The 21,160-nt window shown below is 43.5% G+C and overlaps 1 protein-coding gene across 1 annotated transcript in view; it reads right to left on the bottom strand.

Moving 5' to 3' along the window:
- Nucleotides 1-1,211: 1,211 nt before the first annotated feature.
- Nucleotides 1,212-21,160, bottom strand: part of cd82a (CD82 molecule a) — a 28,390-nt gene continuing 8,441 nt past the window's right edge. Inside the window, exons 3-9 of the mRNA XM_065248849.1 lie at nucleotides 20,370-20,442; nucleotides 6,768-6,892; nucleotides 6,436-6,510; nucleotides 5,614-5,712; nucleotides 3,953-4,120; nucleotides 3,216-3,299; nucleotides 1,212-2,419 (exon numbers count right to left, since the gene is read on the bottom strand). Of these exons, the coding sequence (XP_065104921.1) occupies nucleotides 2,342-2,419; nucleotides 3,216-3,299; nucleotides 3,953-4,120; nucleotides 5,614-5,712; nucleotides 6,436-6,510; nucleotides 6,768-6,892; nucleotides 20,370-20,442 (702 nt within the window). The 3' untranslated portion in view covers nucleotides 1,212-2,341. The remainder of the gene's footprint in view (nucleotides 2,420-3,215; nucleotides 3,300-3,952; nucleotides 4,121-5,613; nucleotides 5,713-6,435; nucleotides 6,511-6,767; nucleotides 6,893-20,369; nucleotides 20,443-21,160) is intronic.

The following is a 21,160-nucleotide window of genomic DNA, read 5'->3' as shown; positions in this document are numbered from 1 at the left end:
ACAGTCATGTGCCTGCAGCGCCAGCTGAAGACGAACAAAATTACTAACCGGTGTCATGAGCAATCCAGTCCCCCCGAGCAATTCTGCCCCCCTAGGACCCCAATTGGTACCTAGCAGTAATGCCTGGTCAAAAACTTGTCATCGCGATATCTTGATGCTAATGGCTAATCGAAGCTGCGTTAGTGGTGTAGCAAGCTAGGTACTTTTTACAAAATAGAAGCATACAAAATATTTTTAAAATAAAAGCTTACAAAAATAATATAATTAATGAACTAATATTCATGTGGCAAACACGTGAGCAGCACGTAATGACACACGTAATCGCCTAAAAACCCAATTAATTGCCTTACACAACAAAAACACATTTCAATTTTATGTTATTGATTACTAAGTTATCTGAACGTGAAACATATTTTTTTAAACCTCAGGATTAAAAAAAATGACATTACGTTGTACGGTGAGTGCAACTGGTGTTTGTGTTAAGCTATTTTACCCGATAGCTGTATGCTAAGCTGGTACGTCACGTTAAGCTAATTAAAAAAAATCTAAGAACGAGATTTGGTAGATCTCACCACCTAGAGCATCAGTTATATACTACTATATTAAACGGATAATTTAAAATAGACCAATTGTAATTTTAACAACATTCTAACGATATAAATCATCACGAAATTTTGAAGGAATTGTAATAAGGCGCTACAAAGGCTACCCATGAGGAGTTTTTTCAGCCAATGGAATTACGCGGGGTCCTAGGGGGGCAGAATTGCTCGGGGGGACTGGATTGCTCATGACACCGGAATGCACTGCTTCAAGTCAGCCGCCGATCGGTCTGCGCAGCGCCGCATGAAGTCGAACACACCTAATGATGTCAGTTAGACACGCTGCTGATTGGCTACAAGTCTGTTTTAGTACTCGGCCCAACTGCCTTTTCCAAAGTGTTTTTCAAAAATCATGTACTTTAAGCACCTTTATGTTTAAGAGTGAGGGTATGCCAAAAAAGTTGCCTTGTTAAACAGTGATAAATTGCATCTCATAGGTTTGCATTGTGGAGATGGAGTAATATGCATACATTCATTCAATTTATATGAAATTGTAATATGTTGACCACGTTTTGCCATTTCACATGTATTATATAGATATGCTACTGCCACCTAGTGAAAAACTGGGTAACACTGGGTAACACAGACACATATTTACAAAAAAGGCACAAAGAAAGTGTGAGTTTTTATTGAAACATATTCGTCTTAAGAAAGGTACATGTAGTTGCAATACTTCTATAATTTTGGACTGTGTTCCCTGTATTAAAAATAGGATTTTTTTTCTTTTAAACGGTAAAATAAGTACGTACCTTCAATTATAAATGTAACATTTTACATATGCAAATCGACAATTACTGAAAAAAAATTCTGTTAGGATTTCCCTACTTATTCTTGCTGTATAACAAGTATACAATTAATGAAACAATGACATTTCATAAAGCAGTTAAATTAGGATCAATTCAATAAAGGTAAAAAACCTCTGCAGTCAGCTTTGGGGGCTACGCTAATAATAGTTTGGTGCAAATCATCAAGGAACAGCTTTAAATTGTACCTTCTTACAAAGATGCTCAATTAAAGGAAGTAAAAAACAAAAAAATCACCTTCTGTACAAAAAAGGGAAAATTTCAACTCTCATTTTTTTCCAATTTATCACAGACCTAAAACCAACATGCTAATATAAGCTTAAAAAATATATACACATTAATGAAAAAATAAGCGAAACCCAAAACAGCAATGATGTACAAACATAAATGAAGAAATATCACAGAAAACCTTATTTGTGACTATGTTAAGGACAGAGTTGCAAGTCGTGTCAGTCTTGATACTTCACAAAATGAACACATGCTAATACGTAACAGAAAGTCCCTTATTCAGACAAAAGCAGGCCTTTGTGGTTTTTAATAAAGCATAAACCGAAGTTATATAGGCTGTTAGCTCATAGTTTGGGCAGAGTAAACATCAAAGCAAATAGAGCAGCCTGCGTGTGAAGACTCTTGTTTTATAAATAGACTACTGTGGGACTCCAGGATTCATCACAAGCTTTTGATTCATTGATGTGGACAGCTTTTATGTTTTATCCTTTAGACTGTCAGACAGTGGGACTATTCAACCTACACGGAAAAGATCTAATTAAATATCACAGTGGATTTACATATTGTTACTGATGAAGAGTGAGCTTATGCAGTTCATATTCGCAAATCATACGTTTTTCTTTGAAAACACTTTATGTACTGTAATAAAAAAACGAAGATCTGTTTTCCAGGTAAATAAGAAAGGATGCATTTCTGTGTGTCCATGGATCCTCAGTACTTCGGTACTTTGGTGTATTCCTCCTGGTGTACAATCTTGCAAAGGCCCATGGACAGAATCATACCCAGGAGCTGTAAGCAACATATAAATGGATCAATGCATTGAGATCCATAAACAACTATGTCCCATAGAAAACTTATCAGTGCAAAGTAATTCATATAAAACAGTATGATTTGTGATAGTCTAATATGTTTCTTAAAGGAAAACACCATCGTTTTTTCATTATTTTACTATGTTCTTACCTCAACTTAGACAAATGAATACACACATATCTTTTTTCAATCCATGCACTTCATCTTTGTACAGCGTGTCGTGAATGTGTTAGCATTTAGCCTAGCCCCATTCATTCCTTAGGATCCAAACAGGGATGAATTTAGAAGCCACCAAACACTTCCGTGTTTTCCCTATTTAAAGACTCTTACATGAGTAAGTATGGTGGCACAAAATAAAACATGGCTATAAAGTTGAACTATTTTGTATGGTGAAAGAGCACTTTGTTTGCAGCACTTCGACCTCGGTGCGCACCAACATCATCACTCCTCCTCTCACTGAGTTGAGTGATGATGTTACTGCCGCCGAGGTCGAAGTGCTGCAAACTAACTGTCAGTCTCTAAACAGGGAAAACATGGAAGTGTTTGGTGGCTTCTAAATTCATCCCTGTTTGGATCCTAAGGAATGAATGGGGCTAGGCTAAATGCTAACACATTCACGACGTGCTGTGCAAAGATGAAGTGCACGCATTGAAAAAAGATAGGTATGTATTCATTCTTCTAAGTTGAGGTAAGAACATAGTAAAATATTAAAAATCTGTGGTGTTTTCCATTAACAGCAGTTCATGTCACCTAAGGTGGAGCAGAAATCCCATACCTCAATGACAGCCACACCAAGGCAAATTCCAAGAATAACTCCATAATTTGTGAAGAGCCAGCTCTCCACATTACCCAGGCAGCCCTGATGAAGACAAAAACATATTTTTGTTGCCAGATCACTCAACTCAAACAATGAAAAGCTGGTGGTTAATAAATATTTCTATATAACATTTACATTTATGCATTTTTTTTAATCATATATAGGTGTGTGTTCCTGAACTAGGATACATCAAAACAACTGAAATATTGCAGATGTTTATATGGCAGTATGCATATCGCAATGGTTTGCAATAACTACATTTTAATACTTACAAATGTTATGTATAGACCAAGTTTTAGCAAGAAGAAAATTAGCACTTGGACGATTATAAACAATCAGAAAGTATGCGAAACATAATTTCAAACTAAAACCAATATCATATCGCATATTGTATTATTTAGCAAGTAATTGCATTTTCCCTTCGGTATTGTGCAACCCTATTCTGAACCTATAGTCGCTCTAAGAGCTGAGCTCCAGGAATGATGTATTCCCCATCCCTGTTCCTGGAGGCACACCAACAATGCACATTTTGGATGTCTCCAACATCTGACCCTATCACTTCACATGAGTCTCTAATAATGAGCGGATTCAGGTATGTTTAAATAGAAATGAGTTGGAAAATGTCTAGTGTTGGTGTGCTTCCAGAAACAGGGTTGGGAAACACTGACATTCATAAAACAACGTTTTTCCCGTACCTTTTCATATATGGGCCACTCCGAGGATGAAGCCTCACAGAAGCCACTTTGTGAGATATTAACAGGGAAGGAACTATTATGGCAGGAGCATGGGTACAACCCTGAATTGTTCTTTATTATATGATTTGACTCCCAATCCATTTTTCCTTCCCAGCCACAGCAATGCATCTAAGGATACACAAAGGAGTAATGGCATGAATTACAGCATTTATTCTTGGCTCAACCAAAGTTATTAAACCATACTATAAAAAATGCTGGGTTATTTTCAAACCCCGCCCTGGGTCAAAAAGGGATGAACCCAACCCCATTGAGTTGTAATTTAACCCATGCTGATGGGTTGTTTTAACCCATTGTTGGGTCAAATATAAACATTTTCTGTTTGATTTTACTCTATGGCTGGGCTTGTTCATCAAACAAAAGACTCTACTGTATGTCTCGTAAAGGTTTGCAGCCATTTACAATTACCAAAGCTTTGCAAAGATGCCTTGTAGTTTGATTTATTTATATAGTACTGTGCAAAAGTCTCAGCACACCATGCTACCATTAGATTTGTTGTTTTTTCAATTGTATAGTGAACATATATAATTATTTTCAGTCTCTTTATTAAAATAAAACCAGAATATACAGGAAATGTTTATATAGTATTAAAAACAGTATAAAAGTATAAGCTGAAGTGTCAGGTATTTAGGGTTAACTCCCCTTCCACTTGAGCAATAGCAGGATCTCTTAAACCTAAATGAAAATAAATCATAATTTCTAATTCTAATCAAATGACTTCAGGACTTCAGTCTCCTCAAAAAAGCACAAGATGTGTTTTGTGCCAAGAGAAAATTTTTTTTTGTGTGTACATATTTCCTGTATTTTCTGTTTGTATCTTAAAGGTGACATAGAATGATTGAACGGGGTATTTATCCTTGTTCTGTGATGTGACATGTAGACAAAAAAAAAATTTGGTTGGGTCTGTAATGCCTTAGAAGCTTCCTAAAAACTTCTTTCAGATAGCTCTATTAGGGTGGGATTTTAAACAAGTGGTTTTGCACCCATTTGGCTCCCACTACTGGCTTAACTTGCAATCTCATTACTGATTGGCTGACTTTGCTGCCACTCAAAAAATGTAGCCAATTATTTTAAAGTGGAGGGGCAGGGAGATGCCTGTGATGTCATAAGCATCAGTTTTTCAGATTGGGCCGTTTTCTGGCTGACATTTCTAAAAGAGGAATTTCCATGAGACTGAGATGTTTAGCATGTCTAGCACTTTTTGTATGTTCGTGAATGCGGGTAGACTACCATTATTCAACAAAGACCAGGTAAAAATGGTTTTCCATTCTCTGTCCCCTTTAAAAAAAGAGTGAAAAATAAATATCGAAGGACATTTAAACTTTGCTAAAACAACAAGGACTTTATTGTACATTGAAAAGTTATTGACTTGTTTAATATAGGCAAGTGTCGTGAACTCTTTCAAAACCTGAAACATTGAAACCTTTAAAAAAATATCTCAAGGCCAACAGATCTCGTCCAAACAAGTATTTTTAGATTCCAGAGCTTGAGCCTCCCACATGCATGTAAACATAAACACGTTCTCAAAGGAGACTTAAATGCTATATAATAAACTGAGATAAATGAAAAGTAAAAATGAAAGCGTGAGTTAACAATGAACTCACTGTTCTTTGGATGTAGTCCCAGGCCTGCTCGGTGGTTTTGTTCTCTCCAGGGTAGTTTGCCACAATTTTGGTCACGATTCCGGTCGTCTGGCTCCTCAACTGAAACAAGAGTTTAAAGCCGAGTGTATTATTATTTTTCTAGCCTCAGGTGTTTGACCTCAGATTCACAGTCTCTGCGTGTTTAGCCAGCTTTGCTTCAGACAAGTTTCAACAAATCTTAGACAAACCTATCTTTTCCCATGATGATGGATATGTTTCGTAGCATTTGTACTTGATAGAAAATCTTCAACTATGCATGTCTAGCTTCCAACTGGCAGTTAATGCCGTGCAGGTGTAAGGACAAAATCTATCTTTTAACCCAGATTGCAGTGTATCCGTCTCAGATGCTTCCTATCACCTTGACATGCCCTACTAGCTGACCCAGGTAAAAAAAATGAAAAATGTGTGTACTGTCCTCATCCTGTGTCTATCATTCACACATCATGTGAAACTTTATGGGTCATCATGGTGAAGGTCTACCCAACAATAACAATCCTTAGTTTGGCCCTCAGTGTATTTCCTGTCATGTTCAATAGAGGGCACTATCTGTTCATTTGCAGCCAACACTTCACTTGACCTCTTTTTTAAGTGCCATTCCAGGAATTTAAACAAAACATTCACAATATAATCTATCCGGAAACTAAAACACATGGAGATTTGACCTCGCAACTATTTTAATAAAACACACACACTGAACGCACGGAAGCAAAGCATATGCAGCCCATGAGTGTCTGGCACCCTAATGCCAAGTTAATGGCTGTTACATAAGGAGCAATCACTCACCACATCACGCTGGAAGTAAATGAGAACGGCAGCAGCCACTTGAGCGAGGAGGATGAGCAGCAGACAGGTGAAGTACTGTTACGGACAAAAACACAAAATTACACCCCCATCGCATATGTCAGCACATATGTGCAACAGAAACACAACAGCTGGTTCAGTCCACTCAGGTCAAGTGACAGAAAATCGCACAGTACAATTTCCATATTGCTAACACAGATGACAAAAGTTCCTCTTGTGGATTTGCATGGGACCATAAGTCTTTTGTAAGATAAACAGGAACTCAATAACATTAGAGAGTTAAAACAGTGTTGATTTATGTGTGCGTGTCTCACCAATCCAAGCAAACAGCGGATCTCATAGATGGCACCCAGACAGCCGAGAAATCCCAGAATCATGGAGAATGAGCCCACACCAATCAGAATATAGGAGCCCACCTTCAGGGCAATGGATGAATCCTCTGTGAGAAATAAAAACAATTCTGGTCACAAAATCTCATTTCTAAATTTTTAAGGTTAAAGATGAGGTGCGTCTTGTGTTTAAATACTTTTCTCCTATACAAGTGTAATATGCCAGCTTAATCTCATGTGAATTAGTATTTTACAAGTTTCGAAAATTGGCCATCGTTTACCTACAGTAAAAAAAAATCTTTTTGCCAATAGCAATCAATATACGAAAAACATGGTCAATTTTCATATTAAAATTACATATTAAAATGTACGATTACCATAAAAAAGCAATAATGAAACTTCACCTCTGACCCCAACTTCACGGGAAAATGCAAATTGTACAAAAACGTATGCATGTCATGTGGTCGTACAAATAAATATGAATTAGCTACCTTGTGATATAAACTCTCATGAGATTGCGTTGAATATGCAAAGAGAACGTCTCGGTTACGGATGTAACCCTCGTTCCCTGAAGGAGGGAACGGAGACGTCACGTCGTGACCGACGAATTGGGAACTCGCTTAGAGAGACCAATCTGCTTCGAATACTACTAAAACGCCAATGAACTTGGCATTGAGATATTTGCATAATGCTGGCGCCGCCCCGCCAGGTGCGTATATAAGCAGCAGGTGCAAATAAGGAAATTAGCTTCTTTTTCGCTGAGAAAGCCGGAAAGTGTGACCGGCCGTAACAGCAGGTGGCAGCACCTGTGGCGACGGGACGTGACGTCTCCGTTCCCTCCTTCAGGGAACGAGGGTTACATCCGTAACCGAGACGTTCCCTTTCAGTCGGTCACTACGACGTCACGTCGTGACCGACGAATTGGGAATCCCTATCAAAACGCCACTAGGGGCTGACCTCTTCCAGTGACTGCGTAAAAGCCCTCCGGTTCCACTTAAGGAGGAGGAGGTAGGTTTTAAGGCAGAAGGCCGGGCACTAGATGTTCCTTTAACCCCACAGAAGTGCCAGCGACTGGGAAGCGCCCTACCTGAGCGGGATAGGAACGCTGCGGAAGCCACCGCCCGTCTTAAGGGCTAATGGTGGGCGAAAGTCAACCGTAGTTGAGGAATAAAGACAGCCGTGGCTGTGTAAGCAAAGCAGTGCTCTGCTAAGGGAAACGTGGGCTGGTAGGATTAACCCCACGGAAAAATACTCACAAAGGAACCCGGTGGGACACAATGTGGAGCCCGAGCCAGACACGTAGGTTCGCGAGGATACAGCTAGTGAAAGGCTGACAGCCAATGCTCCGCAACAAAGGCTGCCAGGGCAGCGGAGGAAGAACAATTCAAACCATTACGCATTTTTGTTCTGAAGGCCTTCCATACTGACACAGTTATGAAGCATCAGTTGGAGGCTGCAAGCCGACCTGTGAGACTGTTCTCCGTGCTCCCCCTGGTGAGGAAAGAACACGAGAGGATACAGGCTCAATACGAACACTGTAAAATCTAATGAACGTATTAGGTGTCGCCCAACCAGCAGCTCTACAGATGTCTGTTAGCGAGGAACCACGAGCTAGAGCCCAAGATGAGGCAACGCTCCGTGTGGAGTGCGCTCTCAAATTAAAGGGGCAAGGAATACCCTGAAGATTATAAGCCAGGGCGATAGTATCAACTATCCAATGAGACATCCTCTGCTTAGTGACAGCTTTCCCTTTCTGCTGGCCACCATAACAAACAAAGAGCTGGTCTGAGGTCCTGAGGCTTTGCGTGCGATCCACGTAGAGTCGCAGTGCGCGTACGGGGCACAACAAAGCCATGGTTGGGTCTGCGTCCTCCGGAGGCAGCGCTTGCAAGCTCACCACTTGGTCTCTGAAAGGAGTCGTGGGAACTTTGGGCACGTAGCCTGGTCTGGGCCTCAATGTTACGCTTGAGGCAGCAGGACCAAACTGAAGGCACGAGTCGTCAACAGAGAATGCATGTAAATCCCCTACTCTCTTCACTGAGGCCAATGCTAGCAGGGTCAGAGCTTTCATTGATAAAAGCTTCAGACTCACAGACTGCAAAGGCTCGAACGGGGGGGCCTGAAGGGCTTTCAGCACCATGGACAGGTCCCAGGGAGGAATAGAAGGAGGGCGCGAGGGGTTTAGCCTACGAGCGCCTCTTAGAAATCTAACAACCAAATCATGCTGGCCAACTGTTCTGCCGTTAATAAGTGAGTGATGAGCAGAAATAGCAGCGATATCAACTTTAATGGTGGAGGGTGACAGCCTACCGTCTAACCTATGTTGAAGATATAAAAGCACGGTGTTAATAGGGCATTCTCTGGGGTCCTCGCGTTGCGAAGAGCACCAGGTGACGAAAAGGTTCCATTTAAACGCGTAAGCCCGTCTCGTAGACGGAGCTCGTGCCGCGTTGATTGTGTTAGATACCGCTTGCGGTAAATCACCTAAACCTTGCGTGCGCTCAACGACCACACATGGAGATCCCACAGGTCGGGGCGCGGGTGCCATAATGTGCCCCCTCCTTGAGAAAGAAGGTCCTTCCTCAGGGGAATCCGCCAGGGAGGGGCTGTCGCGAGGAGCATTAACTCTGGAAACCAATTCTTGCTCGTCCAATATGGGGCGATCAGTAAAAGGCTCTCCTCGTCCTGCCTGACTTTGCACAGTGTCTGTGCGATTAAGCTCACTGGGGGGAATGCGTATTTGCGCATCCCCCGAGGCCAGCTGTGTGCCAATGCGTCCACGCCGAGGCTGCCCTCGGTTAGTGAATAAAATAGGCGACAGTGGGTATCGTCCGGCGACGCAAACAGATCTATCTGCGCACGACCGAACTTCTTCCAAATTAGCTGGACCGTCTGGGGGTGGAGTCGCCATTCGCCGGGGCGCGCAGCTCGAGAAAGCGCGTCCGCCGCTGTATTGAGCGAGCCCGGAATGTGAATGGCACGAAGGGACCTCAGATGCTTCTGACTCCAAAGGAGGAGATGACGAGCGAGATGCGACAGGTGACGGGAGCGCAAACCGCCTTGACGGTTGATATACGCAACGGTCGCAGTGTTGTCGGTGCGTACTAGTACATCCTTCCCTCGCAGCTCCGTAGCGAAGCGTACAAGTCCCAGATATACTGCCCACAACTCTCGGCAATTGATATGCCAGTGCAACTGGGGTGCTGTCCACACCCCTGAAGCCGTAAGCTCGTCGTACGTGGCACCCCAGCCCGTGTCGGACGCATCTGTATGTACAACAGCATGCCGAGCGATCTGTCTCATGGACACACCGGACCTGAGAAACGCGGGGTCCGACCACGGGGGGAATGTTAGGCGACACGCAGGTGTAATGGTTACACGATGGATGCCGGCGCGCCACGCTCTCCTCGGGACTCGATCGTGAAGCCAACGCTGAAGCGGTCTCATATGGAGCAGTCCGAGCGGTGTCACGGCCGCTGCTGCTGCCATATGCCCCAGGAGCTTTTGAAATTGTTTCAGCGGGACCGCATTCTTCCCTCGGAATGAACCGAGGCAAGTCAGAATTGACTGGACGCGCTCTTCTGTCAAACGCGCCGATAAATCGATCGAGTCCAGTTCCATCCCGAGAAAAGAGATCCTCTGCGTGGGGCAGAGTTTGCTCTTTTCCCAGTTGACCCGAAGACCCAAACGGGCGAGATGCCGAAGCGTTAAATCTCTGTGTTCGCAAAGCGTCCGTCGAGAATGTGCTATTATAAGCCAATCGTCGAGGTAAGCCAATATGCGAACGCCGCTCTCTCTGAGGGGTTTTAACGCCGCCTCTACTACTTTCGTGAACACACGGGGAGAGAGGGATAGCCCGAACGGTAAAACTTTGTACTGGTATGCCCGTCCCTCGAATGCAAACCGGAGAAACGGTCTGTGACGAGGGAGAATGGACACATGAAAGTACGCGTCTTTCAGGTCTATAGCCGCAAACCAATCTTGGGGGCGAATTGAATTGAATATTTGCTTCGGTGTTATCATCCTGAAAGACCTCCTCTGCAGAGATTTGTTCAGAACGCGCAAATCCAAGATCGGTCGTAACCCCCCGCCCTTTTTGGGTACTATAAAATACGGGCTGTAGAAGCCCGATCTCATCTCGGTTGGAGGGACCGGCTCGATCGCGTCCTTCGCCAGCAGGACTACGACCTCTGCACGCAGTACATGTGCATCGGACGCTTTCACCGTGGTGAAACGAATGCCCGAGAATTTGGGAGTGTGCCGGTTGAATTGTATTTCGTAACCGAGGCGGACAGTGCGTAAAACCCAACGAGACGGGCTGGGAAGCTGAAGCCAAGCCCCCAGGGACCGTACGAGGGGAATTAACGGCACTACCGGGGTACCCGCGGGGGGGCGGCGGAGCGGGACAGGTGGTACTGCCGGTACGTCTGCTGGGACAGCATAAGTATCTACAGTATGTGTGTGTGTGACACTGACCTGAGCCCGCTGAGGGTGACGGTCGTCTGGTCTCCTCAGCGGAGAGCACAGACTCCGAAGAGGGTGCTGGTGGTCCCGTCTCCTCAGCGGAGAGCTGGAACTCCTCAGAACACCCGCTGGCGATAGAGGAGAGGGAGGAAGAGCATGTGAATGCCCGCTCACATCTCTCTCGATCCTCTGAAGACCTGGAGAAGGAATAGGAATGCACTCTTTTTGTGGTTTTGTGGGTGCCGGCTGAGAAGCCGGCGGAACAAAAACAAAACGAAACCAAGGATTCTCCATCCGGCCCTCTACCGGTGGAGGGAGCGGTGCCGTCACCGTCTCCCGAAGAGTGATCCCATCCGATTCCAGGTCGCCCGTCTCAGGGCCGCTTCGATTTCCGTTTACCACGGGAAGCGGGTGGGGCGGGCGGGGCGGGCTGCCGACGGCTGTTCCCCCTCCGTGGCCTGGAAGATGTTCTAGTGGGGGGGTGGAGGCAGCCGCCGCAGGGCGCCCTCGGCGAGGAGCAGACGGGCCCGCCGGTGCTGGAGGGCGAGATGCAGGTCGCTTGCGCCGGGGCATGATCTGAGCGATCGCCTCTGTCTGCTTCTGGGCGGCGGAGAACTGCTGGGCAAAAGACTCCACCGACTCACCGAAGAGGCCAGCCTGCGACACTGGAGCGTCCAAGAACTTGTTCTTCTCCGCATCCGACATGTCGGCCAGACATAGCCATAAGTGGCGTTCCTGGACCACCATCGTGGACATGGCACGACCAATCGCCTGCGCTGTCACCTTCGTAGCGCGAAGAGCCAGGTCAGTGGCAGCCCGGAGCTCCGAAAGGACAGGCGAGTCGTGTCCTCCCTCGTGCAGATCCCTCAAGGCTTTGGCTTGGTGAACCTGCAGCAACGCCATTGCGTGCAGGGCTGAGGCCGCCTCTCCACATGCCTGGTGGGCAGCGCCCGTTAAACCGGAGGACTGTCTGCAGGCACGAGAGGGGAGGGTTGGGCGGTCCTTCCAAGAGGGAGCGTGTGCCGGACACAGCTGCATCGCGACAGCACGCTCCACGGGAGGGATCCCCGTATAACCCTTAGCGGCTCCGCTGGTGAGGGAGGTGAGGGGGGAAGGCTGAAACGGCCGTAATCTCATGGAAAACGGCGACTTCCAGGTTCTAGTCAGCTCCTCGTGCACCTCGGGGAAGAAAGGCACCGGTGGAGAGGGTTGTGAGACCCGGGCAGCTCCAAAGAACCAATCATCCAGGCGGGACGGTTCGGGCTGAGGGGGGGAACCCACTCTAACCCTACGGTCTCCGCCGCTCGAGCGAGCACGGCCACCATCTCTGGATCGAACTCCGGCGTCCCAACCCGACCAGAGGGAGGAAGGGCGTCGGGGTCCACGTCAGGGGGAGGAGGCCCACCCTCGGATGCTGCGGCGTCGGTGGACCCGGAGGGCGGCACGATGGATTCTAGAGACATCGTAGAACACAACGCTGAAGTCTCCATCGGCACATCAACCGGCTGTGGATGAGGAGGCTGAGAGCCTGAGGACGAATCCCCCGCTCGGCTCAGCACAGTGATGCGCAGGTCGTCTTTAGAGAGCTTCACAGCCGCACCGTGGCGGCGTTCAGCACTCGCATGACGAGGGTTGCGTTTTTCCCGGAGGAAAGACAACCGTCTGCGCAAATCCACAAGGGACATGTTCTCGCAGTGAGAACACTTACCCCCAGCGAACGCTGCCTCTGCGTGCTCGATGCCCAAACACGAAAGACAACGCTCGTGACCGTCCTTCGGACCCATGTATTTGCCGCACCCAAGATCGCACGGACGAAAAGCCATCCTGAAAAGGACGCTGATGTCCGGATATACGAGAGAGTGGCTGCCTTTAACAAGGCACAAAGCTCTCTCGTATCACTCTTTTAGGGAAATTCACTCAGATGCTCAGTTGATGATGCGCACAGGGAAAGGCAACGCACACACTAAACTCAAAACAACAAACAGGTGTAGAGTCGTGGAATTAAGCGAAGCGTCCGCTGTGGTACTGCTAGTCCAACCAACTTCAGCAATCGAATCCCACCAGAGTAGAGTAGCTTCTCAGTAGCAGATACTGCCGGCTTTCGAAGCGATAAAAAGCTAATTTCCTTATTTGCACCTGCTGCTTATATACGCACCTGGCGGGGCGGCGCCAGCATTATGCAAATATCTCAATGCCAAGTTCATTGGCGTTTTAGTAGTATTCGAAGCAGATTGGTCTCTCTAAGCGAGTTCCCAATTCGTCGGTCACGACGTGACGTCGTAGTGACCGACTGAAAGGGAACTAAGACATTTCTTAACTTCACTATGGCTCATTGACACAATAAAAACATGTTATCATCATTTTTGGAAACCTGGTGACAAGAAGATGCATGAATTAGCTGTTGAGCAATGATTTAATAACTGCTCTTATTTTATACATAGGACCAGAAACACTATTATAAGTTATCATGAGTTAAAAAAAACACACACACAAGGGTGATTCTTGCGAAAAAGTAAATGCAAAGTAAGAGTATCAAAATAAGAAGCATAAAGTTACAAACATCTCTTCATGTACTATTCTGCACATGATTTCAAATGACATCATACAAACCAATTTTGTTGTTTTTTCCACATTTAAGGGGACATTTTTCATTACCGCAACATGTCCATTACTGGATTTGGGTTCTTTGACATGGAAATATTTATAATAAAAAAAATTAAAAAAATAAAAAGCTTCAGTGCATGTTATACTATAAACATTTACAGTAAAGAAACATGTGGTATTTGGTGATCATTGGTAAATGTAGAGACAATAATAAGGAATATAAATGTGTCCAAAACCAATTTTCTCATCCTCCGCAACTAAAACTAAATTTTCAATCATTGTTTAAGCCCTCAAGGAACTAACATTTAAAAAAAAAAAACATTGTTGGAAGGGACATAATTGACTGTGAGACTCAAGATGGCTAAACAATTCTTATTTTTTCTCTCCAAATAAAAGTTCAAATTTTGTTTGTAATAGTACCTAGACAACTTTTTAGTTCTCATTACCGAAACATGAGTTTGTAAATGCATATATTTAATTTAATGTCATGTTGCGGTAATGATAATTTTTGATAATGATAATCTAAAAAAATTTAATAATTCTATAGGAAATATGTTTTAAATTCTCTAAAAATAATGGTTATAGTAAGTTTAGACCTTAATCTTATATGTGCAAAAAATGGCTTCAAGGGCTTTTAAAAAAATCTGATGTTGTACACCTTCTAAATCCGGATTTACATTTTATTTAAATAACAGGTTTAGGTGTTTTCTCAATCGAATGCTCAATGCTCTTAAATACAGTGTCTGTCTATGGTTAAAGAGGATTCCTGTAATAATGAGGTGTGTTTGGCAGGCTTCCCTCAAAATCTTCACTTCGGTTGTGACGCTCTGTGACTTAACCCGAGAAGAGATCCCATACTGTGTTCTGGTCCTGCTTCTGTCAGACTCATGCATACCATCAGACTAAGAAGCCTCTGTAATAATGTCCAGCTTCAAAATACCTCAATGGATCCCCGGCAAAAACAACATGAGCACAGACAGCCAAGCAAACAATACCACAGTGTGGAGCGGAGGCATGTGGGGCCGTCTGAGTGATTGTGTGACTGTGGGTCACGTGACATGATGTAATCATCATTACGAAACCAAGCTCTGATCATCAGGGTTATCATCAGACTGAGAACTGAGACTGAGTCTTGTCTGATGATGACCTGACCGCGCGCGATGACCTCCCTCAACCCTGATTATTACAGTAACAGAGTGAGTTCATATTTGTGACCCTGCCTGTGAAATCCAGGCCAGTGTCTCGTGATCTGATTATGAGATTAGAAGCATCAAAGTTTAATTTTATTACGATTTCAATCTTTGATATGACCTTACATAGTCAATATTAAAGATATCAAAGTTATATTTATATTAGATATATAGGAGGATGATTTGATGTAGAAAACAATAGAACACAAAAATGGCTAGCTGGGTTTTCACAGTTAGGATCATGTTTGTACACTGCTCACCAAACGTGTCTTTTTAAACCAGGTCACTTCATGTGTTTTCTCTGATCGGATGTTAAAACTGTTCCATTTACATTTAGCCACATAAATGCATCTTAGCAAAACAGATATCAATACGATCTTATACTTACGCGGAATCCGCGCAAAATGCATATACACTATTCATTACTCCCTCTTAAAAGACCTAATGCTACGTGTACAACCAAACGCAGGGCATCGAGTTACTCGTTCTAGATTACTCGCGGGATTTTTCATCGTGTCATGCGAATTTTTCGCTCGAGTTGAATATTTTCAATTTGGGCGAAGACTAGGGTGACCATACGTGCCATTCTTCCCGGACGCATCCGGTCCAGGATTTCGGTGCGTCTTCCGGAAGTCGCATTTGTTGATCGCATACGCCATTCAGTTAAAAACATAAGATATACAATCGTAGTTTTATTCTTACCTTAAAATGTAACGGTTGATTTTCTGTAATAATAATAATAATAATCCTCTATGACGTATGCGTCACCAAATACGACTTTCGGAAGACGAACCCAAAATCCTGGACGGGATGCGTCCGGGAAGAATGGCACCTATGGTCACCCTAGCGAAGACGCATTAGAGGCAAAACGTGCGTGTTTTCACAGCAAAAGCACCACCAAACGGCGTCATTCGCATCGGCCCACGCGAGGATGCGTCTGATCACATCTTTGCATTGACTTTGTATGTAAACTACTTGCGTCTGGTGTGAACCCACAGTAAGACGATGTTTATGCAACACAAGGCAGCACTATGTTGTACCGTACAGTATGTTGGGCAGGGAACGCGCGTCTCATTGCTCGGCATGAGCTGGAGCGCACAGTACAAAGCAGCAGGAGTGACGGCGCAATGATTTAATCTACATGTCCATGACGGGGAAAAGCGTTCACAAAACTCTCTCTCAAAGTTGAATTTCTTTGTTTAATATCATTCGAGTTCGTCACTGGACTCTTTTATTGGTTCTAGAAAGCTTTTTACCCGCTGCCGTTGCTCCATTAAGCATTAAGCGCCTCGTCTTTGTTTGTTTGCCTCTTTGTCGGGTAACTTCCGGGTGACGTGCTTACATTTGGGAGGATTTATGCGCTAACATATGTGGTTTCATCAACCAGATGTATTTACACTTGTCCAGTTTCATCTGAAATGCGTCCCAGGCGGGTGTGCCTCATAAGTTTTGAAAAGTGAAGCCTCTGGCTCTTTGATCGCCCCCTGGTGGCTGGCTGCAGTACAAGTCATAAACCCTGCCCTCTCTATTCAAACGAATGGGACTCTGCTCTAAATAAAAAAAATATTTACACTTCCAATAAAAGTTTCCGATAGATGGTTTTGGTCCTTTCAAGTAGTTTTTATCACGCTGGTATATGTTCAAGTCTTCATTATTGTGGTAAGTTTCATTTTAGCATGTAATTTGATGCAATAGAAACGGGGCGTGACGTTATGATTGGCGTGGTTGAATTGGTCGCGCGGGCGTTTGGGCAGAAGTTTGATACTGCGGCTCCGCCTCTGGCTCCACGGACGATTCCTTCTGCGCATGCCTTGGCTCCAAACTGACGTTTTTACCTAACATGGCGGCGACCGTGGTCGAACATTTTTGGCTTCAATTCATTACAATGGTGGGAGGCGACGTCGCGTCGTCCATCTTTTTTTACAGTCTATGGTCCCAGACCACCTCCTAAAGTGGTTTAAGCGATCGGATTTAAATCAATCTCGAAAATATTTTGGAGGGCATTTACACCTTGTTTTTATACGATTGGAGAGCTATACGATCAGAGAAAAAGCATGAAGCAGTCAAACCTGAAAAGATGGAGACACTTGCAGTTTAGGGTTGGGAACAGAAAGGTAGTGAATGTTTTTACACCTTTGATCACAGACAGCGGAATAAATCAGTAATTCATGAAACAATGTTGACTGAGTCTTTGATTTCAGGCAATGGGGTTTATTGTATAGAAAATCTGTGAGTAAGATGCACAGCATTTAGTTTATCTGAATGTTTGACTATTGGTTAGCTAGATTTTTTGAGGTGGAAATACTGAGACAAGGATCTTTTTTTGTGCCTGTCCCCATAACAACTACAAAAACAACAGCCAAATAATAAAAAAGCGTGTTCCTGTAGCTCAGTTGGTAGGGCATTGCCTTGATAGAGCAGTTCAAAAGTCAAGGTTTTGATTTCCAGGGAACACGCAAACTGAAAAAGTATAGCTGTAAGTTGCACTGGAAACAGCGTCTGACAAAAACATAAATGTAAAGTAAAAATTCCTTTACCGAGCACAGTGGTTAAAGTGGCAAAACATTTGGCTGAGAAGATAAAAAAACTCAATTATCCGTTTCTAATATGCTGATCTCCCCAAATGGACGTTACCTTGTAAAAACAGGAATATGACATGTGTCTGCTTTTGGTTTTTTGACTTCAGTACTGTAAATCTCAGTTCACCCCATGCTGTTGAAGTGTCTAATGGTTTCTAACGGAAACAGGAAAACCCTTCAGGGATTAGTGAGTCAGTGAAGGCCATTGGCATCTGGATTGGAAAAACAATGATGTGCTACAACCTCTTTTTTAATAACGGAGAAAAGGGCTCCACATTATACGCATGGCCGGAGTCCCGAGAAACAGCCAATGTTCGCTGCAGGAATGTGTCAGTCGGATGAAATACGACATGCAAAGGAAGGAATACGAGAAGTTGACAGATTCATGGTTGTTGGTATCATGCATTGGTGTGAGGCTGGGCTTTCTTAAATCAAAATCCGCTCTGCGAGATCCATCAAACACATGCGGTTCTTTGGTAACACAAACTGTTTTATGGCACAGTCCCTCAGAAAGGGTTCATGTATCGGGTCAGACGGGTTGCATTTTTGCAAGACGCCCTTAAAATGCTTTCCAGGGAAAAAAAGTTAAAAGCAGTACTGTTCTTTAAATCGAAGCTCCTTTATCTTTTTTTTTTAATTTCAAATTATATTTGAAGAGTTTGGTTCCAAAACGCAATAAAGGCCATTTTTGAAAAAAATGAGTTACTGCCAAAATCAGTATTATATCAGGTCAGTATTTAAAAGTAAATTCTTAATTTTACGCAAAATCCAATATCCGCTGTGTTATTCTGTCATGTTTTCTCCCTTTTTTCCCAAAACGCAATAAACGCCACTCCTCCATTTTTACAGAACGCAATAAATCCACTCCACAAATTACAGCGCACCATTCCACGCAATGTTAACAAACAATGGTGGCGCGTTGAGTACACAGAATCCTAGTTTTCCTCATCTACTTTGTACTTCGTGATCAACAAACAAACAAAAACAAAATAATACTTTAATAGCATTGATAAACCTGTGGTTTTCTGTGACGGGAAAGAAATGTAAGACATCAATATCTAATAATTTACGTGAGAGGCACTCGGGAGACGATCGCTTGTTCTCCCGACAGCATCTAGCTTCTCTCGTGCTAACACATAGACCCCAGGGGATCTTATGAAAAACTTTCCATAATTTTACTCAAAGTCAACGAGAATCACAGCTGATCGCTGTGAAAAATGTTAAGCGACGACGTCAAGTATAACAGCAGCAATGACAGTGTTCTTAATATGACAAAGTAAGTGTTTTGATTAATGCCATTAATGTTTATTTTTTTACATCATTTGTACAACTGTTCAACTTAATGAATATAAAATGGCAAAAATGAATGCACATTTATACATTGATTGAATAGATTCATAGAATTTTGAAAAAAAGTGTCATGGATTTATTGCATTTTGTGGAAAAAATAATTCGTTTTTATAATAAATCTTTGAAAATCAAGTTATGGATTTGAATTTTTTATGTTTTTATAACCCAAAGATGCTATGTGAAAGTTTATAACAGAAAATATTGGTTTTCATCTTGTCACTTTCTTGGTATAGAAAACACGTTTTTACCGAAATTTGTCAAAATGGATTTATTGCGTTTTGGAACCAAACTCTTCATATATATATATATATATATATATATATAAAATCACCAGGGCCAATTTGTGGTTTCCAATGACTAATACGAAATGATCCGCGCAGTGACGTGATGCATACAAATGAGTGAGCTGCTAAAAGAGCCCTGTGTGAAGAGCACCTGCAGACTGCCTCAGACGTCCCATGTCACACACTGCCCTGCCTGGCTCGAGCTTACAGGCCTTGGATGGTTACACTGAGCCTTGAGCTCAATAGATGATCTGGGGCCAACTGTGAGCATGTGGCTCTGGCCTACTTGGCCACATCTGTAAGACACAGACCCAGTGACCCAGAGCTGCCTGCAATGGCCTCTGGGATGGAAAACAGATCAGATACGAGCAGTTGTGTGTCCATGCATGGGAAGGGTGATGACAAATGCAGAACCCATCACGGATACTCGTCCGAAAGCCTGAATCATGCCGTTTAAGACGAGAGACTAAAGGCGCTCATGAAACAAAAGCAAACCAGATGCCGCTGTAAAAGTGGGTCTGAGAAATGACTCACAAGCCCGGGAGGTTTAATTTAAAAGTTAATAGAAGAGTTCAATAATGAGAGAATAAGACAAACTCTTCTCTACGTTTTCTCAGTGAGAAGCTGTTGTGTGGGGGGTGTCAAAATCTGCACTTTCCAACTACGACACAAATAGGAAATCCTGTATATGTTTGTAAAGTTATATGCATTTCAATTGAGTTGAAGCATCATCCCTCGTGTTTAAAATATGACTCACGTATGGTGGGCAGATGTGTTTATAAGGCACTTCTGAACAAGGTGTCACTGCTTAACACATGTAGGCTTTTGCAACGACACTAAACAAATGCATTGAACTGTGTGTGTGCGTGCAGTCATGTTTTAACAGTCATTAAGTAATGTGTTAAATAATCAAGATTATAATCGAGCAGCCCTAGTATATAGATAAAAACAGCTCATTCAAAGGTAATGAAAACAATACAGTTCAGTAAGTAGGGTCTTTATAAACCACTGATAATATAGTTATGTATATTTTATTGCATTTCTGTCAAGAGATCCTTCTTAAAAGTCCCACATTTTGATATCAGACATTTCATGAATACAGGTAAAGATGCTTACGCAACACTGCGATGAAGCTCTGATTGTCTAGGAGGATCCACAGTCCAAATCCCATAATCGTAGATCCAAGGATCTGTAGAAAAGCGTGGATAAGAATCAATCAAGCAAGCAAACAAGAGGGAAAACAGGGACCCCACATTTCAATTTATAATCTGCAACTTGTTCGCTCCAAATCTCTTGGAGAGAGCTAAAAATGGAAACTCTGTATGTTTAAGGCCGGAAAGTTGTGTGTGTGTGTGTGTGTGTGTGTGTGTGTGTGTGTGTGTGTGTGTGTGTGTGTTGTGTGTAATTCTGGCATGTAGAAAGCTCTGAGCTTTTCCCTGATGGGATTCCAGATTCTTTCTCCTTTGCTCTCTGCTAACATCTGGGACTGATTGAGCCGTGTCTCTGCGTGGCAGCACAGGAGGGTAGGGGGAGCTCGGCGGATGTAGCATGAGTTCACCACGGGCTTTGCTAAAACCATTCGGAAGAGCTTCCATTTATTCTCAGTTTACATGCTGGGGTGTACGGCTTACTGTCCTAGCCATCGCCACTGCACTATAATCTGCAAAACTGCTGCTGTTATCTCAAACTATTTCCCCTCTGTGTATACATTCCACGGCACAGCGTGATCCTTCTTTCTTGTTGTTGTTGTCATATGTTCAACTCTTATAAGTGTGATCGCTGCAATTTCTGCCCCGTTAGCAGCACCAAATAGTTTGCTGTGTAAACACTGTGGTGCTATCAAAACATTTCACAGTTTGCTTGACCATACCGACTAGTACGACATTGACGAGTCGTGTAGGTCTGAA

Source organism: Paramisgurnus dabryanus, chromosome 2, assembly GCF_030506205.2.
Source record: "Paramisgurnus dabryanus chromosome 2, PD_genome_1.1, whole genome shotgun sequence".
NCBI classification, from domain to species: domain Eukaryota; kingdom Metazoa; phylum Chordata; class Actinopteri; order Cypriniformes; family Cobitidae; genus Paramisgurnus; species Paramisgurnus dabryanus.
Note: the sequence above shows the minus strand (reverse complement) of the source record. Positions and strands in the feature narration are given on the sequence as shown.